General features: G+C 51.8%; 7 protein-coding genes across 7 annotated transcripts; 4 read left to right on the top strand and 3 right to left on the bottom strand.

Annotated features, from left to right (window-relative positions):
* Positions 1–611: 611 nt before the first annotated feature.
* On the bottom strand, positions 612–1,834 carry DACRYDRAFT_97864 (acyl-protein thioesterase 1). The gene is made up of 7 exons (XM_040777488.1): positions 1,737–1,834; positions 1,599–1,687; positions 1,512–1,549; positions 1,318–1,466; positions 1,151–1,270; positions 921–1,102; positions 612–870 (listed from the first exon to the last, which is right to left on the bottom strand). The coding sequence occupies exons 1-7, from the start codon at positions 1,812–1,814 to the stop codon at positions 798–800; spliced, it is 729 nt and encodes a 242-aa protein (XP_040633292.1). The 5' UTR covers positions 1,815–1,834; the 3' UTR covers positions 612–797.
* A 215-nt stretch (positions 1,835–2,049) lies between these two features.
* Positions 2,050–4,718, bottom strand: DACRYDRAFT_73840 (S-adenosyl-L-methionine-dependent methyltransferase; the record flags this gene model as incomplete). The annotated part of the gene is made up of 12 exons (XM_040776030.1): positions 2,050–2,403; positions 2,456–2,831; positions 2,880–3,328; positions 3,377–3,432; positions 3,482–3,534; positions 3,582–3,729; positions 3,775–3,842; positions 3,888–3,975; positions 4,024–4,137; positions 4,190–4,228; positions 4,279–4,390; positions 4,443–4,718. 10 exons carry the CDS (start codon positions 4,716–4,718, stop codon positions 3,248–3,250), a joined length of 1,035 nt encoding a protein of 344 aa, XP_040633293.1. The 3' UTR covers positions 2,050–2,403; positions 2,456–2,831; positions 2,880–3,247.
* Positions 4,719–5,167: 449 nt separating this feature from the next.
* DACRYDRAFT_113112 (uncharacterized protein) lies at positions 5,168–6,788 on the top strand. Its single transcript, XM_040769565.1, has 5 exons — positions 5,168–5,203; positions 5,262–5,505; positions 5,559–5,701; positions 5,759–5,867; positions 5,922–6,788. The coding sequence occupies exons 2-5, from the start codon at positions 5,277–5,279 to the stop codon at positions 6,740–6,742; spliced, it is 1,302 nt and encodes a 433-aa protein (XP_040633294.1). The 5' UTR covers positions 5,168–5,203; positions 5,262–5,276; the 3' UTR covers positions 6,743–6,788.
* A 99-nt stretch (positions 6,789–6,887) lies between these two features.
* Positions 6,888–11,291, bottom strand: DACRYDRAFT_103346 (uncharacterized protein; the record flags this gene model as incomplete). The annotated part of the gene is made up of 3 exons (XM_040767741.1): positions 6,888–6,965; positions 7,018–7,092; positions 7,143–11,291. 3 exons carry the CDS (start codon positions 11,289–11,291, stop codon positions 6,888–6,890), a joined length of 4,302 nt encoding a protein of 1,433 aa, XP_040633295.1.
* A 1,176-nt stretch (positions 11,292–12,467) lies between these two features.
* On the top strand, positions 12,468–13,362 carry DACRYDRAFT_19572 (uncharacterized protein). Its single transcript, XM_040771570.1, has one exon. The coding sequence runs from the start codon at positions 12,851–12,853 to the stop codon at positions 13,289–13,291; it is 441 nt and encodes a 146-aa protein (XP_040633296.1). The 5' UTR covers positions 12,468–12,850; the 3' UTR covers positions 13,292–13,362.
* A 969-nt stretch (positions 13,363–14,331) lies between these two features.
* DACRYDRAFT_92421 (uncharacterized protein) lies at positions 14,332–15,337 on the top strand. Its single transcript, XM_040777074.1, has 2 exons — positions 14,332–14,513; positions 14,573–15,337. The coding sequence occupies exon 2, from the start codon at positions 14,573–14,575 to the stop codon at positions 15,236–15,238; it is 666 nt and encodes a 221-aa protein (XP_040633297.1). The 5' UTR covers positions 14,332–14,513; the 3' UTR covers positions 15,239–15,337.
* Positions 15,338–15,491: 154 nt separating this feature from the next.
* DACRYDRAFT_73849 (LexA/Signal peptidase) lies at positions 15,492–16,401 on the top strand (the record flags this gene model as incomplete). Its single annotated transcript, XM_040776031.1, has 3 exons — positions 15,492–15,575; positions 15,631–15,794; positions 15,863–16,401. 3 exons carry the CDS (start codon positions 15,492–15,494, stop codon positions 16,314–16,316), a joined length of 702 nt encoding a protein of 233 aa, XP_040633298.1. The 3' UTR covers positions 16,317–16,401.
* Positions 16,402–16,462: the final 61 nt, after the last annotated feature.

The following is a 16,462-nucleotide window of genomic DNA, read 5'->3' on the forward strand; positions in this document are numbered from 1 at the left end:
TTCTAATCACCACGCTTGCATTCACGGCTGACTTCCAGCCGCACTGGGTAAAAACGGGTTTACAATTGGGCCAGCAGACTGCTGCCTATGAGAGGCACATGTTTTTAGAGTATACCTTGACATCACGAAGTTCGGGGTAACTACCATTGAACGGCCACCTGGCAACACATATTCTGTCAAACAGGACTGATCATTTCTTCCCCGACTCGACATAGTCACCTGGCAAGAATCACCAGGAAACACCGGGATGTGATCCATAAGCGGAGAATAATGCTGACTCCTTCGTCGCCGTAATCCGGCCCGCATTTAGATATGAAAACTCTCTGTCTGGAGATCTTCCGTTTGCAATCATCTAATGCTCAAAGGTTGATATGACATGACCTCCCGTTGGTCGCTCGATTTTACTCAGTCACAGAGATTAAAAACACCGCCTAGTTGCCTCAACACCAACGCATCCAAACTAGGGCTTCAAGAGTCCAAACATCATACAGACAAGGAGCCAAGAGCTCTCGGCGCATCAATGGCAGGGTATTGAAGTGCGAAAGCCCTGACCGGCAATTGTGGAGAGCATGCAGCGGACTTTGAATTATTACGTCAGTGAACCCTGAGCTGTCAGACTGTTATTGTTTAGGGCAGGCCTATGTGACTTGCGCAGTAACTGGCACCGAGTTCTAGTACAAGGTCATCCTACATCTTCTTTACGTACACTAAACATTGCTACCATTTATAGAGAGAACAAGCACGGAAGGGAATCATCAAATCCAAGTCCATCATGTCATCTAAAATCGGGGTGCGAGTCAATTGTTGGGGAGAACTTCCTGCAACCACTTGGAGAGATCCTCTATCTCTTCGTCTGACGCACCATGTAACCTGGATAATATCAAATCGGTAGTGCGAATGTGAAGAAACTCATAACTTACAATCCTTGGTAAGTCTTGAAGATGATCCCACCCTCTTTCAGTTTCCCCGGCTCTGCCACCTTGACACCGAACTTCTCTTTCAAATATTCCCCACTGAGACGACCCCACTCGCACTGTACAATCGCATCCTGAACCCCATGACCTTGAAAGATCGGGAGGGTCTTCAGCTCGGGAGAGACCATCTTGCGAAAGATAAGTACATGTAGATGTGAGCAAACAGCGGCACTTACCGATGCGATCTTGTCCCGGAGAGGAAGCCAGGCTGACAATACGACGATCCCACCTAGCTTGTGCTTCGTGGTTGTGCCAAACAACATGCTCAGAGCACCTCCTTGACTGAAACCGCCGACCTTCAAGGCTGGTCAGGAGCAAACGGAGAGGACAAGGGAATACTTACAATGATTCGTTCGCTCGGGATATTGTTCTTCTCGATTTCGTCGGCAACAAGCGCCTCTATTGAAACCACAGAGTCCAACATGCCCCGCTCGTCCTCTCGCTGCGGCATCGATCGGTCTCCGAGTGTATAGATGTCGAACCACGACGGGGCTGAGACCATGAGAATGTAATATCATGCAGGCCAAACCGGCTCACAATCCATTCCCCAGTTGACGGTGACCGGTTGCGTCCGACTGTTTATTGATAAGGACACGGCGTTTACGCCATGAAAGTCATACGAACGCGTTAGGCAGAATCCATTTCACATGAGGAAGTTTCTCGGACAACATATCCGCAACTGGCGCCCATCCTGCACCGCTATCCCCCAATCCCTACCGCGGTTGTTACTCTGAGATGCGGTAGTTCCGGTTGTACACGCACATGCATAAAGAAGACAGTCGCGGTATGCTTCGCCTTGGGCAGCACTTGAACGAACTTTAAAGGCTGTAGATGGGCCATGGTATCAGAGAAAGACGTTGAGGGATAGGGACTGGGCGACCACAATAGTCCTCTATAAATGGCGATGCCAGCAAACAGAAGCGTTAGTACAAGCCCTAAACGTACAAGACGCAACATACGATGTTACAGTACCTGTGGGGAGGTCGCGTCACTGTGTGACTCGTGACACAGCCTTCCATCGGGGTTTGACTTCTTTCAGCGAAGCACTGTCATGTCGAACGACGAGGAGCAGGTACTTCCAGACGTCCTTGAAGAAACCGCCGCGCTGCCAGCGCCAAATAGTGCTGCAACCCACATCGTACAGGGGGCACCGTCTGAAGCCTCAGCTGTAGCGTCAGAACCGCATTTGTCAAAGAACGCCCAACGACGCCTGCGCAGGGTCGAAAAGCAGGCTGCTCTCAAGGTTGCCCGCAAGTTGAAGGATAAAGAGAAGAAGGCGGAGAAGAAAAGAAAGAGAGAAGAAGCCATTGCCAATGGAGAGCCACCGGAACCGCCGAGGAAGCGACCTAGACCTGCCCCCTTACAACAGACGAAATTCAACGCGACCGTGGTCATTGACCTCGGGTTCGATGACAAGATGACAGAGAAGGTATACAAGCCTTTATATAGAGTGTTCAAAGCAAAGGTTAATGTCTGTGCAGGAAGTTATGTCGTTGTGCAGTCAGATGAGCTATACGTACGGTGCTAACCGCAAGGCTCCAACGACGTTCGCTCATCTAGCCTTCGCATCCCTGAACGGCCAGACCGAGAAGAGGATGGAGGATGGTTTTCATGGGACACACAAGAAGTGGAGAGGGGTCGACTGGTGGGCAGATGGGTATGAACATCTGTGGAAGGAGCCAGATGATGCCCAGGGAGAGAGCGCCGACGAGCCGCCAGCCAAACCGGAGGCACCCCTGCTGAAGGTAGCAAAGGAGTCGATTGTATACTTGACGGCGGACGGTGACGAGGAGATTTCTGAGTTGAAAGAGGGAGAGACGTACATTATTGGAGGTATCGTGGACCGCAATCGTTACAAGGTGAGTAATGCCTCTGAGTAGGCCTACCTAATTGTGACACCTGTACAGAATCTATGCCGTGACAAGGCTATGGAGCAAGGCATCCGCGCGGCGCGATTACCTATCGGCACGTTTCTCAGTGAGCTTCCTACGCGGAAGGTCTTGACTGTGAATCAAGTGGTTGATATTATGTTGATGTGGTTGGAGAATCGAAACTGGAGGGAAGCGTTCTGGAAACAGATACCGAAAAGAAAATTTCAGGGGAAGGAGAGGACAGATGCAGCAGAGGCGGCCGAAGACGATACCGGTCTACAAGGTTCAGATTATGTTGATGAAGGTTCTGAAGAGGATCCGGAAGATGTTGCACTGTCAGAAGAAGCGCTGGCAGCCACAGAGAACACCGGAGGCACTTAGAGCATCAAAATATGTCAATATTCATAGCACGTCGCGCAAGTTCGTTTGTCCGGATCCTCGCTCTAATGACTTGGGCTGGGTCGGAGATGGTTTCCAGCCAATCTAATCTGTTGTAAGAAACGTAACGCTGTCGTCATGTCGAGGACTTGCCACATAAATAACCTGGAAGGTCGCGGGAACTGTCCCATCCTCCGCGCCATGCAATGCTACAGGCAGTAAGGTAAGGCGAAGCATAGACAACATGCATATCCTTACCTTCGTAGATAGCGGATGCCGCGATCAACGTATCTCTTGGAATATAATGCCGACTGCATATAGTCAGCCATATGGTTCGGAACTAACGTTATTCACAAACCGTCCTATGACAGCATTGCCCTCTCCCATCGCCTTGAGATCTTCTAATAACTCCCACATACTGGGGTATGATATTTTCACCTCATCAATGTCCACTGTCAATAACGAGAAGCCAGCGCGCCCCATCAAGTTCGACATATCCTGGGTTTCTACCTATTTATTAGTCCAAATCGGATACTTAATGTGCTACGCACGTGTCATAGGTGATACTCTGGGAGATATACCCCCTTCTCGCTCCACTTCTGCGACTTGCAGCGATGAGCTAAACAATCTTTAGCATTCAACAGTGTCTTGTTGTTTTCCATACCGAAGCTCGAAAAGAGAATCTCCACCGAATAAGGCACCTAGAAAAACGCCGTCCGGTTTCAACACCTCCTTGATCTGCACAAGCATTCCTTCAGATCAAGATAAGCAGGTGACAAATGAGAGAAAGGAAAGCGGACCGGGAAGGTCATTGATCCAATGCAGGCTTAGGCAAGAAATGACAGCATCCTGGGAATTTGCGGGAATAGCTGCTAAAAGGCCTTCTTCATCCATTTGATGTCGATCAACGTCCACTGTAAGGCCATTCATGAGGTTTGTGCATCAAGGTCGCCGTTATGGTCTGACCTTCGAATTCACTTTTTGGATCTCGATGCAGTGTGTGGTCTGTAGTCGTTCTTCAGATTCGAATCCGATAAACGAAGCGCACCGCATACGACTCAAGTCAATCATGGTCACTCTGGGGGCCATCTCCCTATCGAGCATCTTGGTGAGATGGCCTGGTCCAGAACCAAGATCAATCACATTCTCAAAGCGCCGTTTTATGTCCTTGATTCAGCATCAACACCTGCGCAGTAACGTTCTGAGGACCTTTGTATACCTGGAGCCTTTCAATCATAACATCGGCCACCTCATTGCGGACATAATCGACCAGTCGGCTTTGATCGCCATTATCGGCCCTTGCAGCTCTGTCCTTCTGCAAACGCTTCGCATGACGATCGAAGACTTGAAAGGGTCCAAGAGTACCAGGATTAATAGAACCAGAGGCAGTGGCAAAGCATCTTACTGATCGATCAGGCGTAACAGGAGAATGAGAGTGTAATGGATCTAGCAAGTGACGGCGAGCAGCTCGAACAAGATGCACAGTTCTGTTCATGCCAACTCAACTGTAGTGCAGGTAGGGTGATCGATGGTCATAACACCGAGGCGGAATAGTTAGTGGCTATGTTGTTACCGGAGGTATTTTTGGAAACTGTGATAATGACAAACCCTGATGGAACTGCTGAAACCAAGTAAACTGGATCTGAAATGGGGCCTCAGCACAGAAATGCTCATTCACTAGTTATTATACCCAAAGGTGCTTGCCTACAGTACCGTCTCTACCCTGAACCCTGTATCCAGCCACAATGAATACAAAAGATTGAAGATCAATAGACTAGATGATTAGGATAGGTCTCCAAAATACATTTTGCTTGCCCAGGGCCACTAGTTAACAAAACAAGAATAAGCTGTTCTTCCGGCACAGCCACTCAGTCTGGAAACTCAAGCCCAGGTGCCAAGCTCAACGCTCTCCCTCACTCAACCACCTTGATTGGCAAGACCTCGGGAAAGACGAGCAGGCCAGAGATTTGCCCACATCGCGTAAGTAGCGGCTGATTAACAATACATTCTTGGGCCAATAGTCTAACTCTCCCAGTAGAAACCACTGGTGCAAATGAGGATGGATAGTTTGGGTGCACTTGTCCATCTGGACCCAGGAAGGCAGATCAAGTATGGCGATCCTGGGGCCGTCTCTGTTAAACGACCTCTTGCTGAGCTTTGGCGGAATCCCGATGCTGCCATTAAGTATCATCACCCACCGAAAGGTCTCAAAGTGGAAGTTGAGATTCGGATGTCTAAGAGGGCGTTTATAAGATCGGAAGAGGCAAAAATGAGGGCACAGGGTGCGCGCACTTTGGTCGAACACGAGCAAAACACATAGCTAATTGCTTCATAGCGGACGCCAATCCGAATCCCTTTCCCCAAGATCGTCTTCAACTCTTCGAGTGTAAATGGGGTGACTGTGATGCATTGTTGGACTCGACAAAACGCATGAAGCAGCATGTGTTGAAAAATCATGTGTACCCGTCAACAGATCACGTATGGGTTTCTGCTTTGACAGGAAAACAAAAACATAGTCTCATTCCAAATGAACAGATCTGTCAGTGGGATGATTGTGGCACCCGTCTCCATAACGTGAAGAAGCTAGAAGCACATGTTCACAAGGCTCATCTCTGTCATTACACTTATATCTGCCCCTACCAAGGTTCGTGATCGAACAGCACACTGGATCACTCATGACTCACATTCACTATGGTAGACTGCAGTAAAGGGTTTCTTACCGAAGCTGCGTGGCGGAATCACATGTCTCTTGATCACCCAAGGAAAGAGCAGGTTGTTCGGCAATATGCCATCCCTTACGCACCAGAATTTATCAGACCAATCCCCGACCTTCCAGAAGAACCAATATCACCTGCCGAAGTACTTTTCTTACCTGTTCGACAACCGCCCATTACTCCAGAGTTCCACCGCGAGCTAGGCCCTTGGGTGCTTCGGCGCATTCTGGGCGAGGTGGTAGGTGGGCAGCCAAGACCATCCTCGGCGGTTTCTCTGTCCCCTGCCAAAGGACAGTCAGCACCAGAAACCGGGTCGCCATCTAGCGAACACAGCTCAATTGAAGATCAATCTCCTGCTGATCGGCCGCCGCGTCTTCCTCCAGCAAGGTATCGTTACGCATACCTGAATGGGAATACGCATCAAATCGTAAACCGCCTACCTCCGGTGGATCTCAATGACATTGTACGCGAACCGGGGAACCATAGCACACAGTGGGAGATCCAGCCTACCGTCCCAAGCTCGAGTTCAATTAAAGTCAACAAAAATCTGGAAGAACTGACTCCTCCGGTGGCAGCTCCGCCAGAAACCCCACTATTCCTCCCAGATGAAGACGAAGAGGAGCTTGGACAAACTTCTATCAGGGCCGTTCGAGATTCTCGGCCCGAGCCACCCGAGCTGCCATTGTTCCTGCCAGATGATGATGAAGACGATGACAAGCCTGGTTCGTCCAAGTACGATGCTGCACGACCACTCCAACGAATACAGCGGACGGCACATCGCTTCGATTACGATGTAACCATGTAACTTGACCTAGTAACAATATCCTTATCTTGAGCTTTCAGATACCAAGAGAGAATATTCAACGGTGGTTTAGATACAACAGAATGTAATAACAGCCTGCTCAGGCAGTACTAATTTCAAGGTTATAAAATACATGTATCGCTCTTCTTTATGCAACAGAGCAGCCTTCGGTGAAACGGATAGTACCAAGAGATGGTATATGTAAGTTTCCAAGCTTTTCAAATGCCTGTCATGTCTTATGAGCATATGTATGCTAATGTCAAGTGAACTGGACTGACCGGTGGTGTCTTTCTGAATACAAGGAGAACATCCTCATGAGCCAAGGGGTAGAATATCTTAACATATCCATAAGTCTGTTCCACTCACATGAGTCAGATCATCGCGGCACAGAAAGCTTGCATACCTCGGCGTACTCCCTGACAGCATTGAGCGACTTGACGGGAACACCATGCAGTACAAAGCGGCGGCTGGTGCCCATTTGCTTTCGGTTCGGCATCATCATTTCGTTTCGCGTCATAAGGTTGCTGAAAGGTTGATCAAAAGCCAACTCCGTAGGTTCCGGAGGTGGCACCCATTTCACAACCGCGACAGGGGTGCTTGAGCCTTCCGAGGTAGGCGCCTGAGCCACAGTAACTCCAACAATTGGGTCGTGCCATGCCTCAGGTCTCCACGCCAACGTAGTGCCCAAGTCAGGTATCATGTCATCTACCATTTGAAGTTCATTTAACTTCATCTTGATCGGGTATCGCTCGATGGGGTCAGTGGTGACCGCGAGCTCAACAAGAAGGGCCTGCTTCCTCTGCTTATTGGATTTGACAAAGTTCGCATAGTCCTGCAACCGTTGTGCAGGGGGGGGTGACAGAAGAGGTGATGACGACGGTGATGACAATGGCGGTTCAGTACGTGAGGATATCACACGATCCTCTTCGTCAAGAGCCGGTGTTGCTTGAACCTCTCCATCATCCAGAATCACCGCATTGCTAATGACCGACAAAGTTTCGAAAGGAGTGGGTGTGCCAATGCGAGGATCTGAGAAATCCCCTGCAGTTTCCAATGGAGAGAATAATGCGTTGGGAGGGCCCAATGTCGTGGGGAACTCCAGCGTTCCATCGGCGACAGTCCAAGGATCATCTGAAGAGGGCTCAGGACAGTATGTGCGGGGAAGAAACGGGGGGGAGGGCATGGAATCACCAACATCTTCCATGTAGTCGACACATGATATTTCAGGGTCACTTGCCTTCGAAGCTGTAGAGGGAGCGGCATAATTGTGAGACTCCAGAATCCGGGAGATCGGATCAATTGCGGCGTCTGTTGCAGCAGCCTCCATGGCGTTCTCAACTACCACCTTCGGAGACATCTCGCTCACGTCTTTAGGAGAATGTTGCTCGGCGACGGAATGAGATCCACCGAGGAAATCTTTAGTCATCTGCATGTCCATCTCGTCCAGAGATTGGCCGCCTGGAAGAACGACCAAGCTTTCAACGGGAGATGTAGACTGAACCAATGTGAGAGGGGACGAAGAATCAGGTTCAGTGGCGACAATTGAAGATAGATGTGATGCAGGAAACACAGGCGACATAACCCTTGCAGATTCCTGCTTGTCGGGTGGTGGATCATGTGATTGTGGCAGCGCCTTTTCAGGTTCCTGTTGTCCATGATCTTCAGTTTCCTTTGATGGAATCACTAAATCCTGTAGCATGGACAGAGTGCTATTATTTTCTGATGTGGGGGATGTATCCATTGACGATGTCGTGGGAGGCTCCAGCGTTTCCCCTTCGTTTGTGCTAGTGATGGCAGACAGTGGGGGCGGTAGGGACCCTAATCCAGGTGGCAATGGTGCAAAAAAGGACAACAGGTCCTCGGAGATGGTCGAGGGGGAACGGATGGTAGACGGCAAAATCGCATCGGTCACGGTCGGGACAAGTACAGTGGCATTTGGAGTTCCAGTTCCTTGGACAAGAGATGGCGAAATGGGATACAAGGAATCACTGAGGGTCGGCGAATAAACTTCCGGTTGATTCGAACTGGAGCGCGGAGTATTTCGGGAGCTCTCCGAATCGAAATTCCTTGAATTTATTGTCCTGTCGATTTTGGGATGGTCAAGCGTCGAAGCACTACCCCGAGAGGGTATAATAGCGGACGTGTGGCGTGAAATAGAAGTCGATGATAGGGGAGGCGTTATCGATGACTTATTGATCCCAAGACCAGGTATAGCCTCATCCGGCATTGAAGCAAGTTCTCCGAAGGCAGAAATGCCGCCAAGACCAGGAATAGGCTCTAAAGAAGACGAAACGCTGACAGACCCAGCAGCACTGGAACAGCCGGGTATGACACTTGGTACTGTTGACTTGGAACGCGGGGAAGAGGTAGCCGATTTGACGCGACGGTTAACACCAGATTTTGAGCTCTTTCGTTGAACAACAGCAGCCGAGGGTTCTCCTGAAGCCGAGTCTTCTGCGGAGGCATCGGGAGAAGAAGCACATTTTGGATCTGATGAAGCATCTGTTGAACGGAGAGGGGATGGTGTGGCGGGAGCTGCGTCATTCTTCTGTCGGGGCTTAGGCAACATCTCATCCATGAGCGCCTGGATAAGCGGGCTGGGAGAGCGGCCAATGTTTTGTGCCAATGACACGACTGTCGCCAAGGCTCCGAGGCCCGGAGGAAGAGACGTTGATGTTGGGGCTGTACCGACAGGGGATGATTCGGAGATGGGTACCTCGGAGAGACGGTGGAACAATGATGCTACAGTAGATTGGCCAGACGATCCAAAAGACGTTTCGTGCTTAACGATATGTTCTTCGACGACCTTGTCGGGACTAGTGGATGGGATGCCCTTCACGGACCGGAAAGTACCGAATCCCGGGATGTCTTCCACTGTACTCGATTCTTGCAAACTATTTGCAGAAGCGTCTTGCCCGCTACGTCTCATTTTAACCACCTGCCTGGGCACGAAGTCTCTAACGGCCGTTCTTGGAGTTTCTCCTCGCTTAATCTCCAACCCATGCTCTGGTTGAGGGCGCCCTGATGTGCCAGAGGGAGTCTGGTAACCAGCACGTGAGTCCTGTTTCAGAGCACCTCCTGCAGTACCATGGCCCCATGCTACAGCCGCGGGCGGCACAGGAGGAGTACCCAGCGCTTTCCCACATCCCGACGCGGTGGAGGCGACAGAGCCCGCTCTCTGAGAAATGGACAGGACACTCGGTTCCCGAAGCATGACGGAGTTTGCAGAGTTCCGTCTGGGGCTAGTGGTGGGCACCCAAACCTGATCTCGAGTTGTCCCGGTGCTCGTGTTCGCAGAGATTCCCTCAGAGTCAACATGTTGGGATATTTCTGCCCGGACCTGTGCTTGTGCTCGTGCTTGTGAATTTTCTCTGTCCATTTCCCGCTCACGTTCCTTGGCGGCATCCGCCGCCGCGTATTCTTGCAGTCGCGCGCGTTGGTTGGGAATGAACTCTCTTGTCCACCCTTCGGCTTTTGGTGGATCGCCAGACGCCCGTACAGTGCTCGCTGGGGCTGCCACGGATGGGATTGGATGTGTGATGATCGTGGTTGTGTTCGGTATAGGCGAGGTCCGATTGGGCCCAGGATGGCTGTTAGAAGGGTTAGGTCCCGCATGAAAGCTGGTGCGAAGTTCCCTGCTATTGTTGGAGGGGACGGTTGAAGATCGAACTGGAGAGAAGATAGAAAACGCCCCTACCCGTGGAGGAAGCCCACGAGCAGCACTGGAAGCTCCACTGGGCGAGAACGAGTTCGGAAAAGGCGAACAAGCTGGTCTCGAGCGCTCGTGATTACCCAAGGCGCTGGCCGTGGCAGGAGAGATGAGAAAAATCGACCCTGGGTTTTTCCGAGGGCCAGAAGGGGCGGAAAGGGGAGGACAATCTCGTGGCGATTCCCTCTGACGTTCATACTCCTGTCTTTCGCCAGGCGCATACAGATCCCGTTCTTTTTCCTTTTCCCTCTCCCTGGCCCAAAGGTCTTCCTGACGTTCTGCCTCTTTTTGCCTTTCCTTCTCTCTAGCTATCCGCAAAGCTCTGGGCTCTGTGGGTGGCGGGTGCCGAAACGGAGCTGGTGCGGTGTATCCATTCCGTGGTCCTCCCGGAGGTGCATTCGATGGTGGCCGAGGCTGAGGTTCATTCCTCTGCACAGGAGAAGGAGGGCGATAAGTTGAGGAAGGCCCGACATAGCGGATCTCTTCCGGGAGCTCAATCGGTTTGTAAGTCTGCCATACAGAGGGCGGAGGGGAGTTGTATCGGCCCTGTCCACGCCCCTGCTCTTGCTCTCGAACTTGCCCTTCAACCCCGCTTAGAGGCGCGTTCCAGTTCTTGTCCGTCTCCCAGTTGTCTCCAGGTCGAGAATTGGACGTCGAACTATAGCCCGCGCTAAAGGAATTCCGGTCCCGAAGTGGTTCCTGAGAAATCGGTGAAGATGGTCGCCTATCAGTAGTTCCATTGCTGAAGGGATCCGGATACGGCGGTATGGGATGGTCATTCCACATTCCTCGCGGGCGTTTAGGTGGGCCTCTGTATATTACGCGTGTTTTATTCCGGGCCATTTTAAGAGACAGGGCCGAGGAACGCTTACCTACTGGAGTCTCCCACATCTCCACTAAACAAGCGCTTCCCCCCATTGCTGTATGGCGCTCCCAAGGGATTCATGTGCCCTTGGAAAATGTTTCGCTTGTAGCACAGATGTCGCAAAGAGTATCAACAACTTGTTGTGATCGTTTAAGAATGCAGACTCGAGGGTCTCGGTGAGCGGGTAGCCAACAAGTAAGAGCAAGTGGTCAGAGAGCATAGATAAGCTAAGCCAGGTCCATACAGCGCGCCCTTAGATACAAAGTAATAAGTTGCAAAGTAAAGTATAATGATACCCAGCAACTATGTATACAAACGAGGGGTTCCCTTCAGTCGTGGCTCCGAGTGGCAGTGCTTGGTAATGCACCCGCTTGTAACTCCGCTCACGCGTTTTGGGTCGTGTGCCGAGGTGCCGAATCGCCATCGGGCATGCAGATTCAAAGCCCCCGGATAAGGAAAGCGGGGGCCGATACTTTGTAACAGCTGCAAAAAAAAATGCGATGCAAATTCGAGATTTCTACGGCGAATACACCATTCCGTGTGCAAGTCTTGGGGGCTTGAGGGCGTTGACAAATTCTGATTCCCGAGGAGAGGATACCCCTTTGCGCCGGTCTCAAAACACCGGCTCGGCAGAAGGAAACCAGTCCGGGGTGACAGCGGTGCCGTAATCCGGGGGCAGGCTCGACAGCGAAGCGACATCATTCGACTAAAGATGGCCATCCCCACCCTGTCCGGTGTGCGCTTCTGCTCGACTCTTTCTCGCTCGCTCTCTTGCACCCAGGCCCGCCCAGCCATTAAAAGCAAGATCAAACCTCATCCAAGGAACAATTCCATACGAGCACCCTTCGGCCGGAGCACCGAGATTCCTTGATCTCTTTGGAAACTTCTTCGCCAGCAGGGGAGGCGTTGTGGTCGTGGCTCCACCCTAGGGAGGCGCCATCGTTATTAGAAACGACGATCAGTGGATATGGTGCGCCCCTCGCGCAATTGTCTTTCGTGACTGGTACTCATCATCATTAATAAACAGATGGACGATCAACAGATATCCAATTCTACTGGTGAGAGGGCAGATGGCCCTACACCTGTAAATGGCGATGCAAATCCGATCACACCTGCATCGTCTCGGATACCTGCAGGGAGGACACCATCAACTTCGATCTCTGAAAATCAAGCTCTCCAATCAGCCACGTTGCATCTAAGCTCTGCGTCAGGAGCATCACTCTCCACGCCATCAAACTTGCCCGACTCTTCCATACCTATTCAGGTTCCGCGGGCATTCATACCCCAAGCAGGAGCACCGATGGAGGGTCCTTCTGTTCCCACGATGCCAGGCGCATTCAATATCGCACCCGTCTCCTTGGATAGCTCCACGGCATCTGCGGCCCCAGGAAGGTCAGTGTCCTCAGGCGTTCCTCTTTCCAGGACTATGCATTCAGCGCCAGTGGGCGCCAATCATTCACCAGACACTCCCATAGGCCCACTGGACCCTGCAACACATTATACTTTCCACCGGGGCGTTCTGTCTGCCCTAACTCGGATGACCGTTCCCGGCACGTCGTCCTCATACCCGGCCTCTTCAGCCACTTCTGCGACGCTGTCCGGCATCATGGTCCCGACCGAGCCAAGGGAGACGATCGACCAGGTCGTGCTTCGCCGGTGGCTGCTCCTCCTGCCTACATTTCTCCTTCTAGACACGTCAACTCACCCTGCACCTTCGGGCCTTCTCTCCTGGCAACTCGGTCTTCACTCCCTTATCTCCCTCATGCTTGCCCTCCACGCCCAGGATCAGTTGGAATGGGATACTATGAACGCTGCGAGCCGGGCGCTGGCTGAGTGTTGGAGTATCAGCCTGTGCTGGAACGGGATGGAAGCGGCGAAGGGCGTTGTTCAAAGTGCTGGGGGCCGGTTGAAGGCCGTGCTTGATAAGGACGATCCGACCAGATACAAGGGGAGGCTGCTGTACCCCGTTGAGGGGTAGGCTACCAATTTTGTATCGGTACTATGTTTTGTGATGTCTTTTCTTTTTGGGTCTATAGGCTCGTGTATATGCTAATTAGAAACAGGGTGTATTGTCATTTTACCGTAATTATAATTTGGGTTATGGCCGAATCGGGTCTTCGGTCCGTTTGAATTACGTTAGGTCCAACCGGAGGTAAGAAACAAAGCATGTATGGGCCTCCTCTGCACTACAAACTGAGCACAGGTGCCATCCTTCTTGATACAAAAGTTTGATTATACTCGACACTAAAAATGTATTTCTGTGCGGAAGGTTCGGAATGAGCTAGTCCCTTTCTGCTTGACTCCCACTTTGTTGGCACACACGCATCGTACATAAACCGGCGAGGCCGGTGAACTCGCACTCTCCTCGCCCAGCCTTTCTCCACCAGATTCTGCCAGTTTGATCGCACGAGATTGCCTGCTCGACTGGAATGCGCTCCGAATCTGCTTGGAATGAGGTGATGCCTATTGTCTATCGACAACATCGACAATATCATCGGCTTCCTACTCGGATCCGTCTCGCTGCCCGTCTCTGTACAATTATGGTGGACACCGCTGCCAGGTTGACTTGACCCATTGGAAGACACGAGTGGACTGACCTCTCCAGGTCATGGGAATGGGAATGGGACCTGGAGAACAAACAGGGGCCAAAGCCTCGTGTCTGAACCCTCCCGTCTGTCGGTGCCACACGTCAACGGCAACTCTGCAACACAGCCGGTATTGTTCTCACAATTCGGTTCTGCACCGGTCAACTTTGTTCCCTGTCTGCCGCACCTGTCCATTTCCCGTGGTACGATAAGCCCGTGTTTTGCGATGTGATCGTATTCGCTCTTTCGTCGGGTCTTTTTCGCCTGCCGTCATGCCAGCAGACGGACCCTCCACTGCGGGACCTTGTGCACCCTCTTGGCTTCCCTTTCTCTTACTTCCGACTGTCTATCAATAAGCTGTGATTAATCTTGTCTGAAGGGCGTGGTATGCACCGTTGTAGGGAAATATTTTCGTACTTTCAACCGTGAGAATGTCCGTCCGCAGACCATGGTCTTCCCTTTGGTGTCCCAACCGGGAAACCAGGGACTTCAAATTTCCCGATGTCTGATTAAACTTGCACGCCTCGTGGCGGGGTAACTACCATCGGTTAATAAACAGCGGATATGAGATGAAGATCAAGAAGTGGGTTACCCACCGGCTGCTTTGGAGTCAAGGTGAGCTCCCCACCACTCTTATGAAACGCTGCCATTCATGCACGTCCGTAATTCTCTAGATGGATCATCACTTCGGTTCACCTCACAGCACGAAGAGGATCATAGTTGGCACTCCAGCGCCGACACAATCAGCTGCTCCAGGTGGAGGAGGTCGGGGGATGACACCTGCCCAACCAAATATTGGAGGCGGCCCACCCCATCCTTCTCAGCCAGTACCTCAGACACCGCACATACCACCTCATCCTTCGTTGCCCCAACCACCACCTTCCAATGTACACCCTCCGGATCCCAGTACAAACTTCACCTACCAGCGTGGTGTCCTCTCGGCTATCTCGCGGATGCGTGCTCCTGCCCCGGGTAACACTGCCCCAGGCCCCGTGGATCAAGCGCTACTGCGGCGCTGGCTCGTGCTTGCTCCCAGCTACCTTATGCACGATCAATCTATAAGCACCTCGCCAGAGGAAGGCGTGCTCGCTTGGGCCGAAGGGATGCACGCGCTTGTTGGAGTCCTGCAGATGCTGCACTCCCAAGGAGTGCTGGAGTGGGAAACTATGGACACTGCAAGCCGGGCGTTTGCGGAGAGCTGGAGCGCAGCGAAATGCTGGACAGGGATGGAGAGGGCGAAAGAGGCGATTCAGGCTGCCGGGAGGAGGCTGCGAGCTCTGTTGGACCCGCAGGACTATGTCCGGTACCGGGGAAGGAGACTTTACCCTGGACAGGACTAGATGGGACTGACTGACTGACGATTCGGAGGATGGAAAATCGGATGTGGAACGTATGATCTTGCACTGTATTTATATGAAAGCGCAAACTATGTATCGAATACACGCCTTTCATTATGCTGTAGTAGTCTGATGTCATCAGTGAAAAAAAAATCTATTGAAGTGCATATGCTCGGTCCCTGATCTCTCGTAGGTGTCCTTGAAAACGACATGTACCGACCATAGCCGGCTGGCCCCCTCACTCATCTGCGCGAGGATGTCCTTTTACTATTCTTTTCTGCGAAGTCGGTTCCGCCTGAGGCCAATAATCGACACCCTGGCCTGGGTGCCATTTGGGATCGTGCGCCTCATGCTCCCTCCTGGGTCTTGTGACTGTCTGATCCCATTGCGCACAGATGTTCACTCAAGTCGGTTACTCGGTCATCAACATCAAGGGCAACAGCATGCAACCGACGTTTAACCCCGAGTCGAGTCTGAGGAAGGATATGGTTTTGTTGAACCGGTTTGTGGCGTGGTGGGATGTGACGCAACTCAAGAGGGGCGATGTCATTACGCTGCGGTATGTCGCCCTGCTTAGTGCGCATGTGATGAAGCTCTGACCCCTTCTCTGTCACTTCTGGGGATCAGAGATCCCACCAACCCAGATTTGCTTATTACAAAACGCATCCTCGCTCTGGAGGGTGATCTCGTACGCACTCTCCCTCCCTATCCGGACACGTATGTGCGCATCCCCCCTTCGCACGCCTGGGTAGAAGGCGATGAGCCCTTCCGTTCCTCCGACTCGAACCACTTTGGTCCTGTCTCACTCTCCCTCGTCGACGCGCGGGTGGAGGCGATCCTCTGGCCGCTCGACCGTATGCGAGTGCTGCACGGTGCATGGCAGGCCGCCGCAGAGGAGAGAGAAGGAAAGCGCGGAGACGAGCTGGAGAGACTGATTGCAGAGGTGGGGAAAAGACCTGGGAGGCAGTATGCGATCTTTTGGAAAGAAATGGAGAGGGCGAGGGGGAGGATGCAGAGAGTTTATGTGCATGGTGGGATGGAGGGGGTGGGGAAGCAGGTGCTTCGGCAGGGGAGGAGGTGACCAGCGTTGAGTGCGTGGTCTACCTTGCAATTTCATAATAATTTGGTCAAACATGTTTACAATTTAATGTATAATAATCAACGCGCTATATATTCTCTCGGAACAAGAATCCGTTCATCAAAAGCTGTGGAGAAGCTGCTCGGCTC

This window comes from Dacryopinax primogenitus, assembly GCF_000292625.1.
Source record: "Dacryopinax primogenitus strain DJM-731 SS1 chromosome Unknown DACRYscaffold_1, whole genome shotgun sequence".
Taxonomy (NCBI): Eukaryota; Fungi; Basidiomycota; class Dacrymycetes; order Dacrymycetales; family Dacrymycetaceae; genus Dacryopinax; species Dacryopinax primogenitus.